General features: G+C 34.6%; 2 protein-coding genes across 10 annotated transcripts; both read left to right on the top strand.

Annotated features, from left to right (window-relative positions):
* Positions 1-18: 18 nt before the first annotated feature.
* On the top strand, positions 19-2,428 carry LOC145959476 (protein SAAL1). The gene is made up of 6 exons (XM_083078334.1): positions 19-262; positions 337-477; positions 666-821; positions 954-1,215; positions 1,293-1,754; positions 1,837-2,428. Exons 2-6 carry the CDS (start codon positions 361-363, stop codon positions 2,079-2,081), a joined length of 1,242 nt encoding a protein of 413 aa, XP_082934460.1. The 5' UTR covers positions 19-262; positions 337-360; the 3' UTR covers positions 2,082-2,428.
* Positions 2,429-2,788: 360 nt separating this feature from the next.
* Positions 2,789-21,097, top strand: LOC145959475 (uncharacterized). 9 transcript variants are annotated; one of them, XM_083078327.1, is made up of 23 exons: positions 2,789-2,918; positions 4,201-4,333; positions 5,244-5,405; positions 8,719-8,904; positions 9,011-9,176; positions 9,404-9,598; positions 9,686-9,775; positions 9,844-9,954; positions 10,116-10,210; positions 10,308-10,437; positions 10,655-10,788; positions 12,828-13,058; positions 13,275-14,218; positions 14,479-14,798; positions 17,230-17,417; positions 17,491-17,518; positions 17,606-17,746; positions 17,927-18,156; positions 18,421-18,532; positions 18,749-18,817; positions 18,992-19,089; positions 19,187-19,408; positions 19,506-21,097. In XM_083078327.1, exons 2-23 carry the CDS (start codon positions 4,212-4,214, stop codon positions 19,702-19,704), a joined length of 4,173 nt encoding a protein of 1,390 aa, XP_082934453.1. In that variant the 5' UTR covers positions 2,789-2,918; positions 4,201-4,211; the 3' UTR covers positions 19,705-21,097. The 9 variants fall into 9 exon arrangements, 8 of the variants coding, with proteins under 8 accessions (XP_082934453.1, XP_082934452.1, XP_082934456.1 ...); XM_083078326.1 differs by lacking the exon at positions 2,789-2,918 and adding an exon at positions 3,244-3,840 and having other exon boundaries at positions 19,190-19,408; XM_083078330.1 differs by lacking the exon at positions 2,789-2,918 and adding an exon at positions 3,244-3,840 and having other exon boundaries at positions 19,484-19,625.
* The last annotated feature ends 2,122 nt before the right edge of the window (positions 21,098-23,219 follow it).

Below are 23,219 nucleotides of genomic sequence, written 5' to 3'. Positions count from 1 at the left end.
AAATATATAAATAAGCGCCGTCTTCAGGAGCGTCATATGAAGTATCTTAATTTTCAACTATGAAGCTCGGAATCTAACAATATTCGGACTAAAAGAGAAAAAAATATTTTTGCATCGATTCTGACACGATTATATTGTTCCATATTTTGGCAAAATATGAAAATCAATATTCTACTTCTTTAATATTGATTTTACCAAGATTTTACTTAGAACTTAGAATTCTTATAACTCTCACTAACCTAAAGCTTATTATACACAGACGGTAAGCATTGAATTGTTTACATATATTTTAGCTTTCAATAAAGTTGCACAAAGTAATGAAAAAAACTTTGTCAGATTTGGAAGGTGAATCCAAGGGACATGTTACATTCGGAGGATCTTAGTGAGCAAGAATTAGAAACGTTGAGAGGCGATGCCATAGGCAACAACCTCTGCAGCAGCAAATGGATAATTAATACTTTGATGTCTCTGTGTAAGGTAAACCTTTACAAGAGCTATATTATATTTATAACAGTTAGTTGTGCGAGTTTTAAGCATGTTTGAGTGAATTTTTTAATTTTTTACCGATATCCTCTAAATTTAAATTACAATCTATCCATATTTTTTGTTAGATTCATAGTATTATGAAATTAAAAGTGATACTAATGTGTCATAACTCATTTCAGATACATGAAAATGGTTGGACAGAAGATCTAGAAAATCAGCTATGTATTTTGTGGGACCTGAGTATGGAAGGGGAAGTGGTATCGTATCTCATGTCCCATGATTTTCCAAAAATAGCAAAGAACATATTGGAGAATTATGACCAACCACGATTTATTGTATGACACATTTATTTATTTTTATAGTTTATTTTATGTCTTTATTATAATTTGATTGTTGTAAAGAAATTATATTCTAGGAAGCAGAAAATTTTAATTGTATTTTAATATTGAAAAAAAATATGTTTTTAGGAAATAATTTTAGGTATCATTGGCAATATATGCTGCAACAATGAAGCAATTGATACGATAGGTTCTGATAAAGATCTTGTTAGACAAATTCTGAATCGCTTGACATCTGATGACACACTGATATTAGTTCAACTTCTCAGAATTTTACAATCAATTACATGGAATATTCGGGAGAACCCTCAATCAAATTGGGTGGCTCACTTCACAGAATGCGAATTTTTTGGAGATACTATAATTTTCATGTTAAATAATTCTATTAATGGTATGCTAACATACTTTAATGTTTTATAGGAGAATTGCTTTATACAATTTGGATAATCTATGAAATTTTCGTTGCAGATGACTTATTGATGGCAGCAATACATTTCCTCGAGTCTATATCTCATACAAATTTGCCACACAAAGACAGTTTTTTGAAAGAATTGTTCAAGATAGACGATTTGATTCGTGCACTGTTAGAATCTTTCATGCAAGTTATATCAGCGGAAAAACTCAGTTATTCCAAGACAGAAATTATGTTTATTGAACATTGGTTGGGAGTATTAATCGTCATAATAGAACTGGGTTCACTCAAATTTGAGGATTTAGAAAGTGACAAAAATTTTTCAAAACTAATGGACATTATGTATAGGATACTAAAACCATACAAAGAATCGCATAATTTATTTCCAATTAAAGAATTAAATGCTAACGTGATTAACGAAACTATGCGTGTATTGTTAAGTTTTCATAGCTGTAATGTAAATATCTCACCAAAAATAGATTATATCGTAGCGACTATAACTTTTCATCTTAAAATAGGTACGTAATTTTATCTTGTGTTATAATATGTACACAGTAATATTTTTTTATCTACTGATACACATTTGTACATATATTCTAGATTCAGATGCAGAAAAAGAAGAGCTAGATCCAGAAAATTTAATGAGTACACTTTTACATAGTCTAAATCAATACTGGTTGCACATCATTGGACTTTGTTCCAATAATTATATTACAGAAGTATTTCATCAATGTAAACACGAAGTTCGTGAATATTTAATAAATTTTGTGCAATCTAATTCTAAAGTGGCGCCTGAAGTACTTGAAAAAGTGAAAAAAGCTGCTGCTACTTGTGAAGAATCGTGAAAGATTTCTAAGATATAATATTTAAATTAGAAAGTAAATTGTCTCTATTTTTGTATAAACAATTTATCAGGTTTAATTTTACAAAAATCGGATTATAAACAAATTATATATTGATAATAGCTGCATATGACAAAATGAATAATGTATCTAGATAAATGTAGAATCAATGATAAAGTGTCTTTATTATTTTTATTTTTTAATTATTATTATTATTATTATTACTAATTTTACTTATAAAATTATAAAGTTATGTAGCAAATTTACATAATTTGAATATAATATTTAAAAAATTTTTATATATCAATTATATAAAATCTTAGAAATCAGAATAAAATGTAAAATTTGTCAATTAAACCTGTAAAATAAACACACAATTGAGTTTTTATTTTGCTGTATATATAAAATATCTTTTTATTTTCTAATCTATCTCTAGTATTTTTCTTTCGTAAATTTCGAATAGATTTTTCTTTAGTTCAAAAACCTGCGAGAAATCACATGTTTCATGTCAAATTTCTAACACATTTATTTATAATAAAATTTAATTTCTATCAAATTTCTCTATTCTTAATCATTTCTTATTTCCTACGATTAAATTCCTGTGAATTAACTTTTTCCCGCGTTCTCGTATTTCAAATTTACTTGAGAACGCATGCGCAGAATATTTTGACTGCGCATGCGCCATAAAAGAATAGTTGGGAAAAGTTTGCCGGTATCATGTATGTACAGGTTGAAATAGAAGATTGTTTTTCTTATTGTTAAATGTATGAAATATCAATCAAGAGTCGAAAAAAATGCATCTCTTCGAAATGACTTTATCAAAGACAAAGGACGCGTAAGGTATTTCGTAAGATATAATACTTTTTTTTTTCTTCCTTTGATCGCGAAATATTTTTATATCTGCGCAGAAAGATCCCATACAGCACAGACCATTGTTGTTACATTGCAGCAATATTGCAGCAACATTGCAATATTGCTGCAATGTAACAACAATGGTCTGCGCTGTATGAAATTCGAGATTGACGAGATCACGTGTAAAGACAATTAATTCGCGATAAAATACGAAAATAAAGCGAGTCTTTTGACAGGAAAAAGGACTCTCTCGCAAGGTTAAGATTCTATTCATCTTCGAGAGCAACAGGTTCTTTTGTTCCTCAGCCGGCATCCTTATCTCATTCTTTTCCGTTTCTCGCTTTTATGTATCCTGGATGCAGAGATACGTTTCCTGCGAAGAGCAATTTTATATTAATTTTTCTCGTGTAACAAAGTTATCTTTGACGTCAAAATTGTATCTGGATTCGCGGAAAAAAAGCGCGTCGAATTATTTCGGGGAAAAAAGACGCAGCCCTCGATGACAGATGTCAAAATATCTGATCATAAATAGCTGATCTCTCTCGGAAACGAACTCGCGCGATGATTCCCGCCCCCAGATAAGCGACAGACACGAGAATCGCGGTGAATGGTGAATGTAAACAGACGACTTGAGAAGTCGTACCCTCCCTCGTCCCCCTCCGTCTTCACCCGCCGACACGGGGTAGTCTAGTCTCTCGTCCGGGCTTTCAGTAATTCAGTATCGGTCGCGAATATGTCGGATTCGAGGTGCTCGAAGGTGTCGTTATCGCGATAAGCGCGATCTATCACCGAAATATAATCATTCTGGATCCGCGAATCCCTCCCCCTTTTCTGTTTCTCTTCCCGAATGTTTCCTGGAATTCCGTTTAACGTTTCTCCGCATTCATGTCTGCGATTGAACTGGAGAATGGTAAGTTTCTAATTGTCATATTATCATTTGATCGAATTTTTCAAGGACCGAGAGCGATTTATCTCACGAGGATCGAGAGAGATCGCTTCCCAAACAATTCGCCGTAGATACTTTAATTTTGATACACAGGGTATATTTTCGTTCGATCGATTTATATAAATTCTCATTTAATTAAAAAAAATTAAAAATAAATTTTTTTTACGTTCGACTACTTTCAATTGACATTTAAATGTCCAATGGCATCAGTATCTTTTAACTGTTCCGAGATGTTTCGAGTCTCTCGAGCTGGTTACTCGAGAAAAATTGATCACGAATTAATTAGTTAATAAAGATAATTTTTTTTCTTTTTTTCCCTTTCAGTTTTGCAGCAAATGTTCATGGAATGCGACGCATCCCTGTCGGTTTCGACACCGGACTCGACGATATCTATAGGTGATGAGGTGCCGATCTCCAAGATCGTCCAATACGTTCAGGACCAATTGCCGACCTGGTCGTGAGTGTCCCCGCCGAACAATGTTATCTCCTTTTTTTATTCGTACACGCGTGAAACAGACACGTCATTCGTCAATGTTGATACACGATCAAACGTGAGACGTGAGAGATAGAAAGAGAGGGAAGTCGAGAACTTGAAACAAATTATATCGTGTGTATGCTCGCCGATCGATACAAGGACAAACGCGATCGACGACTTAGCGCACAGTTTTCAGCGTGATATATAGATTTTACATGTGTATTTTTGCAAAACGTCATGAATATTTGGAACTTTTGTGTCTATTCCTCTCATACATTTAATTATAAGTAAATAACTAATATATATAAATATATTAATATAATTAGTTGACATAAGTATATCAAATAATTAATAAATATAAGTTAATTAATATCCAATCCAATATTTATTATATTTATTAATGTTAATAATGTTGGAATAATTAATTGTATTAATCCAATTGGAATAATTAATTGTATTATATTTCTATTTATTAATTTTGAATTAATTGGATTAATTTAATTAATAATATTTATTAATTTAATTAATCCAATCCAATATTTATTATTTTTATTAATGTTGGAATAATTAATTGTATTATATTTATTAATATCCAATATTATATTTCTATTTATTAATTTTGAATTAATTGGATTAATTTAATCAATAACATTTATTACATTTATATTTATTAATTTTAGATTAATTAATTGAAATAATCCAAATTAATCTAAAATTAATAAATATAAATATAATAAATATTATTAATTGAATTCAATTAATAAATATAAATATAAATAATTTAAATTATTATATTAATTAATCTAAGCAAATAATATTTGTTTATACTTAGATTATCTTGTACTAATCAGTATATATCAGTATATATATATATAATCTTAATAATCGATAGAATCGACGACCTGGCGGAGTTTTGGAAATGTCTGGCTGCCGTCTCGTCGAACGATCGCGTGAACTTGTGGCAATTCAAGGAGGCGACCAAGTGCTGGATCACCAAGATGCAACAGATACACTCTTCGCAGGACGATAATAACAACGCGCGGGAAAAACTCTAGTAAGTAAGAAACGCAGCTCTATTTAGACAGATAAGAAATGCACGATCGTGTGTACGCATGTATGGTATATAATAATATACGATGAAATAGACTAGAGTTTATTGTTGCTCGCGGCAATCGCCGTGCAATTTTGCGATTGCAGTCGTAACGCAAATTGCAGGAAACGCAGAATTATTATCGGACGTACATAGATACTGATACTCTGAACTCGGAGATTTTTCTTATAGAAGGAGAAAAAAACCGATGCACTTTTGCGGAATAGTTCGCACTTGAGGTCTCTACAACGCTTGTGAATCGAATTGCGCCGTAAATTTTAAGACACCCTATTGCGTGGACAATGTACGCGTAGAATTCACTGAACCGTAAACACGATATACATGGAATGCCGAGCGAGAAAAGAGCAACGGGCGACGATGTGTGTATGTGTGTCTAGATAAATGGAGTAAACACTAGCTGAATTAACTGCGCTTCATTCGTAAAAAGTATTAGCTAATGTTATTTAGCTATTTTCAATCGAAGCCATTTCAAACAAGCAAACAAGTCTACACCGACTCGACTTTATTTCATTAGTAGTTTATTAGACATATATGAAAATATGGATTTATTTGTGACTCTCGCATCGCGAGGGAAAGTCGAGTAAACTAGCGATGTACTTCGACATTATGGCATCTTTCGGATTATTTCTGGAGGACCGGTCGTAAAACGTTGCGTTTCACATATACACAGACGATAATAATTTTTTCTCGCCCATTCAACACGACGCGACTTTATCGTGGCTTTATACTCGATAAGCAATTCGGCTGCTTTAATCGTGCGGTACACCTTGAGTCTACTTGGCTTGAGACGATATTATACACCTTTATTCAGAGACATTGAAAAATTATTCACGGTTCTACGAGCACACGATATGTGCAAACAAACGCGCACACATGTGTACATGTATACTTGCACAGATAGACACTTGTATATGTAAATATTCTCAAGCAAGCATCGAGCGAGTCTACTTTCTTTGCTCTTTACCTCGATGCGTATAGCAACGTGTATGGCTCGTTAAATTTGCAAAAGTAACCTTGTTTGAAGAAACCGATAAGAGATCATAGGGATGGATTCGAAGCTTATGCGATTCCGTCGATTATTTGATTTTAATCACGTTTTGCTGAGTTTCGCAAGAACATCTGTTCTTTGATTTTTATCGAGTCAAATTTTATAATTGATTAAACATTTATCCAAATGTATACATGCGTTCTTCTACATAATAACAAGTAATAATATATATTTCAAAAGCCTCGAGTCGGGAAAATTCTTGTAAAGGAAAAATTATTTCAAACTTGAAGAATCAAGTATAGTTTAAAGAAGAAATGCGTTTAGTGAGGAACATTTGATATATTGATGTAAATATAGTAAGAATGGATGGAAGAAAATATAGTAAGAAGGGATGGAGGATTTATTGGAAAACATAAAGAATAAAAAATTTGATATTTTTAGATAATCGTTAATTTTAGACAAAATTAATAAATAATTGGGGCACAAGAAAAAAAAATTTTTTCTTTTTTTATTAATATATTAAAAAATATTCTCAATTTTGTTAAAAAAAAATTCTCTAAAAACACATATTTTAACGAAATTTAATATCTTTAAATATATTAATAAAAAAAAGTTTCTTTTGACCTGAACTCTAATTATTGCGCTTCGATTCTTATTTGCCAATTTTGTCACTTAGTAATTGTTATTACTTTGAGCTTTATTTTTCATTTTTATTTTTAAATTATAAGAGAATATAATTCGACCATATATTCTATTTTTATTATTTAATTCTATCCGATATATTCTTTTAATTTTATTATTTAATTTCATCTTTTTTTCAATAGAAAACACATCTCCTTCTTATTGTATTGCACCTTGGGATTACTCGTTAACGTTACGCCTGTATGTATACACTTATATGTGTGGGTGTGTGTGTGTGTGTACAAACACAGCTGATCGCTCGCATATATGTCATTAAGTCTCTCGTGAATTATCCGCGGTCGCGATAAGCTATACAACTGCGATTGTTAACCGGTGAAAAGTACGTGCGCTAAGATCTCTTTTCTTTTCGTAGAATTCTATGAGAATTTCCGCGAAATATACACTATCGACACGCGTAGCTGAGTGTTGAGATTTCACGTGTTTTCATCACAAGTGTTTTTAACGCGCACGTCCAAGTGCGTCCTCTCTGACGATCAAATTATTCCGATTATGAGCGATTCAGCCGCTGGTTTTTCATCGTCGATCACCGGTACATAAGCGTGTGTCTCTCGGGTGACATATGACGCGTGGCTATTGTGTCTACCAGCTGGAAATCAGAAGCACGATATCTCTTATGCAATTCGCGTGTGATGGTTTAGTCGCTCGCGATCGTATCTGGTGAAAAAAAATCTATATTTCGACTATATTTCGACCGATTTATTTTTGAAATTATATACTGTGTAATGTCTCTTATACGACCACTCGGAGATCCTCTTGTTGCGAGCCGTCAAGTTTAGCTATTTGATTATTATCGCCAAAGAGGCAGACATAAATTCTCTTAGTATTAAAATGAAGCCTTCAATTTATCGAAGCTACTTATGATAATGATAGAGCACCTCGAGATCCTGCATCACGACTTGATCGATGATTATGATTTGTGATCGATATAAGAAGTAAGTGAAGGGTTTGGGGTTTATATCGAGATTATATTAATATGGAGCTGAAATATGAATAATTAAAGGATTTATTAAAGGACTTTATTAAATAATATATACATTTACAGTATTTTTTTTATTTATTGAATTAGAATTAAGGGGACACAGGGTGAGAAAATGGTTTTACATTTAAAATTTAAATTAATTCAATAGAAAAATCAGAGATAGTCTGAAATTGATAAGGGGCTGAATTAATTATGTATTGCTTTACAATTTCTTTGCAAAATTTTTAGTTTCTAAGATCATCATCTTGGCATTCCTTCTTAAGTATATAAAAAATATGTTTTACATAATGAATTATAATTAAATTGTAATTATAATTTAATTATAAATTGTTGAAATTTCAATTCTCTTGATACGCATTTTAAGCACATATATTATGTACAATACATAAGAAAAGGTAAGAAATACATAAGAAATACATAAGAAAAGATTGTAAAATCATAAGAATCATAATACATAAGAAAAGATAAGAAATACATAAGAAATACATAAGAAAAGATTGTAAAATCGCGTCATTTAGTAATAACTGTTTTTCTATGCATCAAAGTAATTACAATGCTAGTGAGATGACGTGTGCAAATTGTTGCAGCCTCGTGAGCGACACAGATTCATCGATGAAAGACATGGACATAAATAGAGACATCGTGGAATTGGGGCTCCGCGTAAAACTTCGGGAATTTCAAGATGAGAACATCCTCCTTCGCGATGAGCTCGAACGGCATGAGACGTCAATCGACAATCTCAAACAGCAATGTAACATTGCTGAGAGGCAGCTGTACGTATCCCTTGTACTTGAGATACTTGTAAACTGGACTCGCAGATAAATCCCCGAAATCAATATATATCCGCAACTTTTAAAATTGCCCGCTTTATCGATGCAGAGATCGTTACGTTCAGAAATGCCAGCAACTCGAAAGGGAGACCGACGAGCAGAGAGATCAATTAAATGAGGCAATTAAGAACGGAAAGGCTACGGCCTTGACTCTTCAAAGATGCACGAAAGAGCAGCAAAATTTGTCGAGGCAATTGGAAGCCGCAGAGATTGAGGTAAAATTGATTGCGATTTTTTATTCGGCAATCTGGAAAGATTTATGACTTCCGCTGCACAGAGATTCACATATTGCGATGATACAGAGATATTAAATTTTCACGCGTTATTTCTTCTTATAATATCAAATTCATAATTAATATCCCAAAATAAATTCGTATTTTCTTTATCATAAAATACTCTATACGTTGAAGTATTGAACTGTCCATTTTTGTATAAAAAATAGATACAAACTATACCATCTTTAAAATGTAAAGTGGAAAAAATAAGCAAAGAGAAAATTGACTGTATGAAACAAATCGCTAAATTGCAAGAGAAATTTGATGAGACAGAAGATGAGTGTAAACAATTAAAAGTCACGATAGCTGAAATGGAGGAAATAAGTATTAAGATGAGGGAGAGCTACGATCAGACGATTCATGTAAGTTAAAAAAAAAATAATGTTACGGTATTATACATCGTATACAATGTATTGCGTAAATAATAATGCTAAAAATGTATATTGCAGAGTCTGCGCGAAAAAAACTGTCAACTTACGGAGGAGAACACGGAACTGCAATCGTTGTCGGTTATTAATAGACATTCTTCCGGAGAAAGAGTAAAATATTAATTAATGTATCATAGAAATATAAAAATGACTTTTCCTACAATATAATTTCTTTACAGCTTTCGTTATCGACAATTCCTGATATAGACGGATGTTACGCACACAGCACACCTTATAAATCAGGGAAGATATTGCTGCAAGATTCATTATACGTGGAATTGAAAGCTTCAGTAAGCTAAGAGAAATATTTATTTGAATTAAATATTGTTTTAACGCGCAATAAATTAGTATAATTTTATTATTTATATAAATAAAGTACGAAAGTTTTAATAAAATCCTTAGATATTATTTTTTTTGTTTCAATAATTTTTCTGTATTTTATATATTTCAGGGTTTTGTGACCGAATGCAGCAAACATGACTCATGTAGACAAGAATTGGATGAATATGACACTGCGATTTCGACGATATTGGAAGAGCTGGATAAGTTTGTGTCTTTAATTAATTTGTATTTTATCTATATTAATCAATTTCTTTTAAATTACAGTTTCATCATTTGTGTTGCGTTTGCGATTGATTTTCAGAGTTGCACAAATTTTCGGTAAAACGCGGAGCTCCATCGACGATGTACTCGAGTCCAGCTCGCAAGATATGAACGCGGCAACTTGGAATATCGAGGCATTGAAACACAAAGTGACTCTTCTACTGAATATGGTTAGTTTTATTTCGGGTTTTTTCCTCTCATCGCAAGTGTCACCGCGATTTGAATGATAAGCGATCGCCTTGACACAGGCGCCATGCTCGCTGTAATCTTTTATCATCGGATACCGCGTTCGCGGCAAACATCTCAACATTTTCATGACAAAGCCACGATTTCACATTCATAGTCTCTCTTTTTTTATCCACGTGAAGTAAATCATTTTTTTTGTAGGCAAACGAAGAGGTCACGAGGAAGAGCACCAAGGATTCGAGCACGCAGCTTCGAGCCGATCCAGTGATTGGATCGAACGACGATTTGGATCAATTTGGCGTCACGGGTTTCCGAGATTTATTGCTGACACGCGCGTAAGTTGACAGAAACAATGACGTAAAACAGTCAGTTGATTAATTCAATCCCAGAGGAAAGAGTCTATCGCACGAGGTGGTTTTGTATCGAATAATTTGATTTTACGTAAGCAAGAGTGGAAAACCTTGCGCGTCGAGTCGTCCAGATTTTTATGAAAGGCCGTCCGCTGTTTTATCGGCGTCACACGTACCTTAAGCGATACACAGGAAAGATATCACCCCAACTTACGAAGCAGATGACCATTCGATTCGCATCTCGATCTGGATCAAGGTCGGGCATAGGCGGGCGGGTTTCCCATAAAAATAGCAGTTATCGTGCCCGCTGCATATATGACAGCGCCCTCGAATGGGACACTCCATGTAAAAATAACTTCGGAATCTCATCTTGTCCCGAATCTCGTCTTAAATCACCATTTTCAATTCGCTCTCGCTTCATTGCACTTCGATAAAAATGCCTATCCACCTAATTTGCGCTCAGAGAACATTCTTGGTTTTTTTCAGTCTCGTAATTTATAAATTTAAATAATTAATTTAATTAATATAATTAATTTAATAAAATAATTTAAGAGCGTTGCATTCAAAGATGCCGGAATTTATTTTCTCGAAACACATCGCTTTCCTTTGAAAAATCCTACGACGATATCAAGAGAGAGAGAGAGATACATTCCTTTCTTATTGTTAGAGTAGATCAAATCATATAGACATGGTTTGAAAAAAATTACCATAAATTACAATTGATCTTTTTTGTGCAAGGGAAAAATATTCACAAGATGACAATGGATTATAACATTATAATTGAAATGTGGATATTTCGGACATGAATATCATTCTTAGATATTCATTTTTTCTCTTCACTGACAATCTTGCGTAAAAAGACCTAACAATATTAAAGTAATGTTTCATAAAAACGTATTGTATATAGGCCTTTATATATACATATTTTTTACGCGAATGATTATCGCAGTTGCATCTCTCGAAATGCGTTTCCATGATCACCTCGTGTGATTGTGCGTTGCACGAAAACACGACGGTACGAGAAAGAGCTCAGCGCGAGGAACTCCTTTCGGCTGCAGTCAGTTCGTTCCGGACCTTCTCACCGCGCGGGTCGAGAGCTGACGCAGCGAACAGTAGTCCTAAAAATCCCGTCTCCGACATCGCAGAGTGGTTTGTTTATTTTTGTCCAAGAAATTATTTTTTTTATCACAGCGAGAATTCTTACCGCGCGACGACATTGATTTTATTGATCATCGGCGAGTTTCTTAAGCAATTAATTTTAAAAACAGAGTCGATACGGTTAATCGTTAATAGAAAGCCCTAAAAGAATTCTTTGAATCAAGATAAATTTCCTCGGAAAAACTGTTCCAGTTAATTTGCGCATTATTTCGATTAATGAAATAATTAAAAAAATTATGTAGAAACACACATGTACCTTCATAATAATAGGACACAGATATATAGGGAGCGTTGATGTAATTGCCAGCATTAACCGTAGCAAGGACAGTTTGATTATTCGCTTTAACGGCACGATCATCGCATTAAATCAATGCGTACATGCGCCGTGCGATGCAGTTTTAATTAGTCGTAATCCGCACAAATTGTTTATGTCATCGAGATTGACCTTATTAACAAATAGACGTGGACGAAACGCAGAATTTATGAAGATTTTACGTCATTTTAAGGAGATTTTTATTTCATTAAATGAGACAATTTTTATTTTAATTGTGTAGAAACATCCTCTTTGTTTCCCATAATCGTTCTATGCATTAGAAATTTATAACTATCTTTTTTTTTTCATATTATAAATTGATTCGAAATAGCAATTCTTTCTGCATATCCCTTTGGCTCGATTTACTTGAACAATTGAGGTTTTAAAATTTTAATTTGTGATGTTTAAAGAATCAAATAGTCAAAATTCTGTGCAAAATTCTGATTCTATTATATTAATAGAGCCAGTTATCCAAGGCATTGATTGTACAAGTTGCATTAATTCTTCAGGCTTTTCCATACTTATTGTTTAACTTGAATAATTATTATTTTAGCCAGCCATATACAAAGACTGAGACGGATCTGCGCCTGATAACTTTATGTAACCTTATGAACAATGATGATCATGACGATTCATTCTCAAGAGTCATAAAAGCATGCAACACGGGCACTCAAAATCGACTCCGTATCATTGAACCCATCGTCGAAGAGCTATACGACATCATCGAGAGCACTCATAAAGCTCTTATCAATCACAGAAATCATTCACCGTCCGGGAACTCAAGGTCTAGTTGCGTGCAATCTTATAGAATATCTAACTACTGCTTCGATAAATTCATTTGTCGCGAAATTTCACTACAAAAAGATAGGAAAGAACGTGGGAAAAAGCATTGAACACTTGTGTCAAATAAACCTTACAACATTTTTTCACAAACAAGTTTTTTGTTCATGATAATCACGAGTTGCTGTGCAATTCAAGTCAATTATTTCACTGTTAATAGGTATCGATCGGTGCACACGTTGCCCTCGCACTCTCTGCGACCATCTTCGCCGATCGCGAAAGACTCGAAGCAGCGGACATTCAGCTGTCAAAGTTCAATCACAGACTCCCCCGATGTTTCCCTCGCGCGGGGGGACTTTTGTTTGAAGCGGGAAGACCACGACGGGAAATCATTCCCTACAGAACCGCACGATGTCTCCGGAAAAGGAAACCTGACCCCGAAAGAATTGAACATCCTGCAAATGGATTCGACGACGTTAGCAACGACATCGGGGGAGGAAAAGACGAGCGCCAAAATTATCGAAGAAGCAATCGGCGCGAGCAACTCGCCAAGTCCCCGTAGGAAAATTTCGGTCTATTGTCGATCCTTCGACGTGGTGACGGTGCAGGACGCATGCGAGGATCGTCAAGGATCCAATAGAGAAGTCAGACGATCGCCGAGTAATCTTGGCGAGTCTTCCGCGCGAATCGACGAGAGGCTCGTTCCAGAGACCGCGAAGGATCAAAATAGCACGTCTAGGTATCCGTTCGATCACAATTATCGGAACACGAAGAACGACAGCGATTCGTCGAACGGCTCGACGCCGCAGAAGCAATTTCAGGATAGTCCATTGGAAGACGAATCGCCGATCGAACAGCCGGTACTTAGAAGAGTCTGCTTAGCGCCTACGCGTTTGAAACTTCCGCAAAGAATTAACGAATTAAACGAGATCGCTTGCGTCCCCGACTCCACCGAACCGAATGTTTCGAATTCTTCTCTGTCTTCTGTCGTTGACAATGGATGCGACGAAGACGACAATGCTTTGCGCTCGTCTACGACGTTCATCATAGACAAGTGCGAAACGGAAATACAGGATGGATTACGTGAATCGAAATCGTGTTCGGGGAATTTTCCTCGGGAATGTTCTACATCAGTTCGTCGCTTATTTCCATGTAATCACACCGGTGAGTTTTTCGATCTCGCTCTTGACGGATGATTGATGTCAATTAAGTTGAACTACATGACATCTGCGTTACATTATGCTTATAAGTAATATGCAAAATGAGGAGAATGTATCGAGCATATATCCTGGATAGATCAAGGTGCGATGCTGATTGGAAATCGCGCGAGTAGCTCGTTACATCCGCCTTGAGATGAGATATCCTGTAGATTTCTCTCAAGTTGTTTCGCTTTATCAATTTCTCGATTTTATTTTCTCCCACAGATTCAAGGAAGATCGTGGATTCAGAGAATCCCCACTCTCAGGCGAGCGTGCAAAGAGTCGAGAGTGAATCGCGAGTCGCGCGGTCAGTCGATGGCCAAATGTCGAGTCGCGAGGACAGTTCGGACAGCGAGTGCGAGCCGGCGACAGAGTCGAGTGATCGAGGCATCGCCGAAAAAATCGATACAGCCGCCAGTGCCGTGTCGTCCACATCGTCGAACGATCTGGCCTCCGCGGCGATAGTTTCGTGCAAGAGCGAGGTGCAGGAGAAGACAAAGACATGCGACAGGAACCTGTTGAACGCAAAGCAGGAGAAACGACAGGTTGGTGTCACATGAGAGGCAGTAAAGAAGATTTTAAATATAATTTAAGTCAAATTTCTTAATTTGATTTAGCGTAATTTTAGCGAAAAAATGAAATATTGGGTTCTTCTTTCTCTCTTCTCGCTTCTTCCCTTAGGACAGCCTACACTGAATAAAGAGAAAGCTAAGAAGAGCAAGTCTGTAGTATCAGATTGAATTAAATGATGGAGTAGCATGTTTGACACGTGTTGCTCGAGCACCAACAAGTGTCCAATCGAAGTTGCACGAAAGCAATTGATCTTACGGTTTGCAAAAACGCGGACTTTCTGAATGATTGTAATTGATCGAGTCATAACAATTAAGATATTTAGTATCGACGAGCTTGTTGCGTTAAAGAAGTGATCAGTGATAAATCTGCGGTCAATTGACATTAATTACTCATACGAAACGTCACAATTATCCGACATGCGGTCGCCATATCTATTACTACAACCCGCTATCGCTCGAGTCGTCTTGCATTCCGCTAATTAACATGCACGACTTGTAGTATTTTACGGTAGATTTTATGTAAACTTGATGAAGCTCACACATTTTATATCACTTTAATATTCCATTATCTCTTTTATTATATAAGAGATATTCGCTTCAATTATTTTTCCATCTAGAAACAGAATAGCTTGGAAGGGGAAAGCTGATTGTATATAATTATCCTTTTTTATTTCTTATAATGTAATGTATCATTTATTAAAACATCTTTCGTGAGAATGCAGATTTTATAATAATTCATAATAATTATTCATAGATTACAAGACTGTATCCAATATTCTGGAATTATAAAAATAAGGTAAACAGTTTTATCTTGAGACATTACATGAAAATAATATCTTTCTTTTTTCCTTTATATCTACGTTTGCATTATTGCATAATTGCAAATCAGCAAGTTCTAGCGCAATATCTAAAGAAAACTCATGTGTTTTGTTTCAACTCGTTTTAGCGACACGCTAATCAACTCGTCATCAAACATCACGCCTATCGCAATTTATCGGATCTTCGCTAATAAATCCTTCTCTATCGCAGATATAGAAACGGAGTACTCGATCATTTATCACGAAAATGATGCTGCAGCGATCATTTGCATTTAATCTGCGTTTATCTCGCAATTGCTGTCATAATATACTACTTCGTGAAATCAAAACATCGTTCTGCGAAATCCGCCAATGACGCGAAATAAATGATTAATGTACATTATTATCCAACTCGGTTGTACTGACTTTTATTGACATAGTTGGCTAGATTAATTGTGGACACGTAATGGTTGTTTGCGAGTTTTTATAAGTTCCTTATATGTCCTTATACCTGGCGACGATTTTCACGCGATCGAGCCAAGCCTCTCTTCATCATTACTGGGCTAAATTAATCGATCGCCTTGCTTGTACACGCATTTATTTATGCTTGTACTTTTTATCATCAAATCAAGAGGAAAATTACAATATCATTAAATCAGTTAATTATCTTGTTTAATAAAGAAATTTTTGTAATAAAGATCAACTGTCAGTTTCGCAGATGACACGATATAAATTAGAACATTTACGGAAATTCATCATATTCAGGGAATAATAATCTTTCCACACACTTCTTACAGCGAAATATAAATTTAATATTCTCAAGATTCCACCGGGATATCATGGAATTATAAATATTATATTAAAGTGCGATAGCATCACAACGCACGTGCCCCGTTTACATCCGGCGATCTCGTTTGATATGAGAAATAATATTTGTCTTAGAGGTGCCACGTAAATATTCGACAGATATTAATGGAAAAGCGAAGAGAGAGAGAGAGAGAGAGAGAGAGAGAGAGAGAGAGAGAGAGAAGGTCGACGAAAATCTCGATGTGTTCTTCCAATGACATATTTATCGATGATTGATTAATCACTCACGAAGCTAAAGTGTAATGATAATCATCGTCCTCTGTAATTCAGTCACGTGGAAAATTTCTGCTTTCGAGCTCTCTGCGAATCTTGAGCTCGTAATTATTTATCCGGGACTTGTATGCGCGATTTTCTCATACATATTCTCATCCTCCTCTCTTCTCCCAATAGTATTTGCACGGACGCATTTGATAACGCTTGCAATCCATAAGAACGAAGGTCACATTTCTACTGAAAAAGTGCGATCTGTACTAAATGAACTGTTCTTATCACTCTCGAGCAAGCCTAATCTTTGAGTTTGTTGCAGTGATTGTTAATCGACAGCGGTCGACAACTAATTTGTACAAATAAATTCGGTGTCCTTTTTTCCGTCATTAGATATCGAAAAACAGCTTTCGCTGATGGACTTTTGCCAATCTTACATAAATTCATCATTAAATGTCTAAATTATACTTATAAATTAAGTATAGCGTATTCTTTCATTAAAATTGATAAAAGAAATATTTTTCTTGCTGTTGCAGCGGCTTTTATTCGCCAGAAGATCATTCTCGGAGAGTGAAAGTAACGGCCGATTGAGATGCCGTTGCAAGCATCAGGAAAGCGCGCCTTTGATTCCGGAAGGGAATCAACGCAGAGTCTTTCCGAGCCTCACGGACTTTCGTCTGCAAGAATCCGGAATAGCCAATTTATCATCGGACACGGACAACAGGTGGGTAGAAATTCATCTCACATCCGGTTGTGTAATGACTTTAAATTGATCGTTGAATAATTTTTCTTTTCAGGGAGAACCTCAGCGAGCTCGAATTACAGGTAAACGATCACGAAAACTAACGCTGAAAATTACAAGATATACTTTATCAGATAGAGTCAGACCGTAAAATACTGCTCTTGTTGTAGAAGAGGTACATAGTGTTCTCGCTATGCCTCTGCACAGATAGGTTGACTCTATCGCGAAGGATAGCATTGTCGATTCGGCAGCGCGATCAATCGGAGAAAAATCTCTCCTGGGAGGTGCAGAAGATGCAGCAGGACATCCAGGCAAGCGAACGCGAGAATATCGTCGTTTGTTAATTCGCTTCGTTAACATTTGTATTGAACAGAAAGCTTAAAGCGTTCAGTTAAATCGCGTTAAAGTTTCTAAATTGTCCGCGAAAGATTTTTGTTAGCTAGTCCTTTCATTCTGGTTCGTTGAAGGGATTGAATTTTGCATAACGTCAGGAACTTGCGCCACTATGCACGGACAGAGAATCCGTAGAGCGGGTGGAGCGGGTCAGACATCAGTTGGAGATGATTGTGCGATGTGCGCACAGGGTGTCTTGCGCGGCCGAGACTCTAGGCGCCGTTTACCAGGAGTATAGGGTTTCCCGAGCCGTTCAGCTGGCCGACAGGTACCTCCAGTTGCTGCATTCCCGGTGCGAGAAGCTGATCGCCGATGTCGCTGAGACTAAGTGAGGGTCAGACTTATTAACGTCCCTTAGCACTTGCCGTTTGTTCAATTTGTTCATTTTGAGCTTCGAAAAACGTAATATTGCTTGCCTCTTCCTGTCGTACGAATGAAAATCTCACAAACTCGTCCTCCCAGTTAGTAAATAATTAGACGAATATCCTTTATGAATGATTAAAGTAATAGTTTTTGGTCTAAAATCTTCTTCCTTCCTGTTTCTTAAACGATGATAAATCGATGATGGTGCACGACTCCTTCTCGTTTCCAGACGGATCCTGGCAGAGAACAATATAGTGATAGAGGAGAACTCTAGCGAGTTTTGCGACGATCTGCCCCGGATCAGATACAGGAGCGGGACACCCGCCAATAATCGTATTATGGTTCGGAAATATTGAAAGATTCACATTCGTTGCTTATTTCGCTACCTTTTTTTCTTGCAATGCATTAAAGATCGCTCGCTTTTTCATCGATATATTCTCGCACGTTCGCAGGAATTTGACGATCGCATTCACGTGGCTTGCATTTTCATTTCTTTTTTTCTTTTTCTTGCACGATGTCGATTGATATGTATGTCCTTTGTCAATTTTTCTTTCTAGATGGCTAGAAGAAGAGCTAGCGTAGCCACAATGTCTCGACCGATTGGCAACACGCAGGATGTGACAAAGGCAAATTTTTCTTTTTTGTCGTTTTATCGTTTGCCCTTGAATTTTTTTTTTCGCTTTCACAGCTTGGTATCTCCAGGGGGTATCTTCTAATTTGCACTACTAACACAATGATTTCTGTATATCTTTTTTTCTTTTTGTTCTATTTATATTATTTACATCTTTGCCTCGACGTAGGATACCGTAAGGCAGCGAAACTCCGTTTCCGGACGCATGACCATCAGGAGACCATCGTTCAACTCTGAATCTCCAGTCGAGAAAATAGATCGTACCGAGTTAGTATCATTATTATTCTCTTGATCAGTTATTTTATTGATTTAAATCTCTCCAAAGAAGTGTTTAACATAAACTTTTGCACATTATATCACACAGCAGTTCCAACAGCATTGGCGAATTACGTGGTATCTTCGAGCAAACCGAATCCCGTCGTAGTTCAAGAGAGGAAAATAACAACATGTTACGGCTAAACCACTCCAGTAACCAAAATTTAACGAATTACGCGGTCGGCGACAACGAGACTAGGACGAGTGCGAAGCAGCAAGCTTTTGAATTTCTCGCTGACGACGAAGATGTTAATCTAGATGCTACAGCGTAGTAATTATTTTTGATTTCTCCTCTTTATTACACTTGATATGTTTCTTCTTGTATTTATTCTATCCTATAATTGAGATCTTCCGACTTGTTTTTCCAGCACAAGATCGTCGCAATCTTTCCTAAGAAGTATACCATGGCATAAGATGTTCTGGGGTATCATTATCTTCTTTCTCGGCTTTTTCGTGAATCAAGTAATGGTGAATGCCTGCAACGGTCCGTTACATGGGTGGTCGATCGATCATATTCTCAGCAGATACATTTATAAGACAACAAACGCGGCGCCTCATCCGATGTAAGTTTCGCGCAATGTATGGTTTACGTATCGGTAAAGTAAGACTAGATGTACACTGTAACATATGTGAATGATAAAAAGGCTGAATAAATTAATAAATGTAAAATTTGTTCGCCTTTTAACGAAATCGCACGAGGTGAGGTTCTTCTTTCTTCACTGTATCATAAAATATATATTGGACTTAACAGCAACGAGAAAACACGCAAATCTTTTCTTTTAACGACGCAATTAGGAGTCTTAAGAAAATTTCTTAGACAATAAATTCGTTAAGAAAACTTCTTAGACAATAAATTCGTTAATATTTGTTTCGAGAAATTTTGTTGAGCTACTCAAACTATAATTTTGTTTTAACTGCTTAAAAAATTCTTATATTTAGAAAAAAAATCGCATTTATTATTAATAAAAAACTGAAAATTTATTAAACATCTAATTTAATACAAAGATATATAAATAATTTAATAAAATATAAGGGTGTAAAAATATAATATGCGGATCTTTTTGATGTGTTTTTATTCTTATTTAAATATTATAATGGATCATATAGGTGCATTTATATGTATATAAAGTACTTCCTCTCTAATCTAGATTGTATGGTACATTGTTAGATATTCATATATTATGACTTACAAAAGTATCTGAAAATTTGATACAGTAGTATCTGATATGTATAAAAGATTAAATATAAGGTTGAAAAACAAGTTGTACATCCAAATTAACTAATTACAAATTATATTAAAAATTAACTAAAAAATGTAATATATTCTTTGTATTTTCTTAATTAATAGTCATAATATATAAATGTACAAATTTATATCAAGATGTATATGTCGAGATGCGACGTATATCTAGATTCGAATTATTTCTACGAAAACACCTAAGCCATTAAAAAGAAGAAACACTGAAAAGATAAAAACGAAATAACAATTCGCGAAAAATAAAGCTATTAAAGATCTATCGGCTACTTTTCTCTCTTTTTAACAAGATAATCGGGTGTTTGATTATGCTTGGGAATGAATAATCAAATATAGATATACAAATATAAATATATATAATTATATATAAAATGATTAGTTGAATAATTTTTGTGTTATTTTTCGAAAAAATAAAATTGAAGAAATGACAAAAACACAAAAATTATTTTTTCATCATTTTTTTTTTATTTTTCTTATAAACAGAGAGAGGGTATATAGACACAGAAGGAAAGTAAATGTATATGGACACATTCCATGTATATAAATTTTGTTTTTGGATGTTTAAATATATAGCGATTATTTGAGAAAATTGAAAGATGAGTTATAAAAATAATTAACATTAATTTTCTTTATATTGTAAATAAGAAAAATTAAAACTGAAGCTTGTGAATTAGAACAGAACTTATAAATTTCGATGTTTGAAATTTTTATTTGTATTATTTTTTATTTGCTTGTTATTTTTTCCGATATTTTGGAATTTAAATTTTTTATTTGAAATCCCACAATTAAAATAATTGAAATTTTTAAAATTTCCATTTGTGCCACCTCTTTTGATTGTATTTTTTTAATATTTTTTTTTTGGATTTCAAAATTTTAATTTTTTCGCGATTTTTGGAATTTTAATTTATGTTACTTTTTTATTAATTATATTCTGATTTTTCCAATTTTAAAAATTTAATTTTTCACAATTCCTGAAATTTTAATTTATATCAACTCTTTAAATTATATCCTCCTGATATTTACAATTGAAAATTAATAAATTCTCTTGATACTTACAATGGAAAATATAATCGGCAACTAAATGATACGACTTGAAAATGCGAAAATTTAAATTCTCGAAAATTGGAAAATTGTTATCATCGGCAAAGAGATAACGCAAATTAAAAAATTTTTACTATTTCTATATTATCGATAATTAGTAATTATTGACTGTCTATAATTATCTACTGTTGACAATTGAAAGGAGAATTTACCGATGTTGATATTGATTTCTCAATTTGAAAAAAATTAAACTTTCAACATTTAAAAAAACATCGAAAGAATAGCCAAGTAGCAAAACTGAAGGGCAGAATTAAAATTCGGTGACTATTTCATTATATCCAATAACAGATATACTGTGATTTTTCTTAGCATCTTATTACAAGAATGAAAGACCCGATCGTGGTAGGATTTTTCGAGGGATGCATCCTCCAGCTGCGGGGGAGGAATAATCGTACGTTTGCGCCTCGCGAATTTTCGCGCGATTTTCATATTTAACGGAATATTAATCTTACATTTAATATTGGTATATTTTCCTTTCGGGAAAATACCTCACGAACGTCTCATGCCATGAAAAAGGGGGAGGCGAAAGAAGAGACGTCTGTTGCCGAATTTCGCTCACGAGCGATTGAAAGTTCCAAGGATCAAAACACGAAATGAAAACAAATAATGGCACGCAAAAGACGTATGATAACAGGACCCTGTGCCAATCAAAATTTGTCACGCGAAGAAAGGGATAGATCACCGATGTGTCTCCTGTCGTTCTGTCTCCTAGAGGCCTTTCGTTCCTTACTACTTGGCGAACGCGAGTCCAGGAAGAATAAAGAGCCTTTTTCGGGCCCGATAAAGGATTTTCCCGGATTTTTTAGTTTGATAATCGTTCTTCTTATAAGGCCATCGATTTTGCATCGAGCTCTGGAGGATCGTAATTAATATCCTGAGTATTCGCGTGTCTCTGTAATTGTTCTGTCATATTTCTTTTTATATTTATATTCGCGTGAAAGTCCGCGTTAATATTATTGCCAATCTCGCGCATTTATATAGCTCTTAATCGTATAAGATCCGACAAATATTTCGCGAGTTCTTGCGCTCGACTTTCGTATCGGGTGAACGATTATCGACATCGCTGTATCACGATCTTTTAGTAAAATTCGTAAATTTTGACCCAATAATATGTAATTGCGCTTACACCGATCACGCATTACTGTTCTCATTATTTATACAGGGTGAGTCTGATAAAAAGTTATCATATTTTCCTCCAGAACAGTTGGAAATAGAAAAAGGTATCTATTTTCAAAATTGAAAAAAATATGGACACATACTAAGGATATTCAAGGCTCCTCAAGATCACTACGTATACCGCTACTAGTTTTATTTTAATTTTGATAATAAGTACCTTACTCTATATCTAACTGTTTTCCGGAAAACTTTTAATATTATAAGTTTCAATATTAAATTTAATAAACTTTTTATCAGATTTATCTCGTATATGTTCTCTCTTTTCTTTTTTCTAATAAAATGTGATACTGTTAATTTTTTAGAAATTGTCTTTTTATATTTTTGATGTTCTCGATTTTCTCACTTTCGTCTCGAATCATCCCCTTTATCAGAACCGAACAAAATTATTATCTTAATTTCCGTCGCATTCACTTTTCCGCGTCGAGATAGTGTCTACATTATTTGCGTATTTTTGTATGGTTCCTGGCGTTCAATAATCTTGTATTGTTGCGATTATCTTTCGGGTAGAGATCGCGAATTGCATCAAAGATGTGTCGTGTGGCCCCTGTTA

Source organism: Camponotus vicinus, unplaced genomic scaffold (genome assembly GCF_025532165.1).
Source record: "Camponotus vicinus isolate PSW18456_S1 unplaced genomic scaffold, iyCamVici1.0 SCAF_1, whole genome shotgun sequence".
In the NCBI taxonomy this organism is placed as follows: domain Eukaryota; kingdom Metazoa; phylum Arthropoda; class Insecta; order Hymenoptera; family Formicidae; genus Camponotus; species Camponotus vicinus.
Note: the sequence above shows the minus strand (reverse complement) of the source record. Positions and strands in the feature narration are given on the sequence as shown.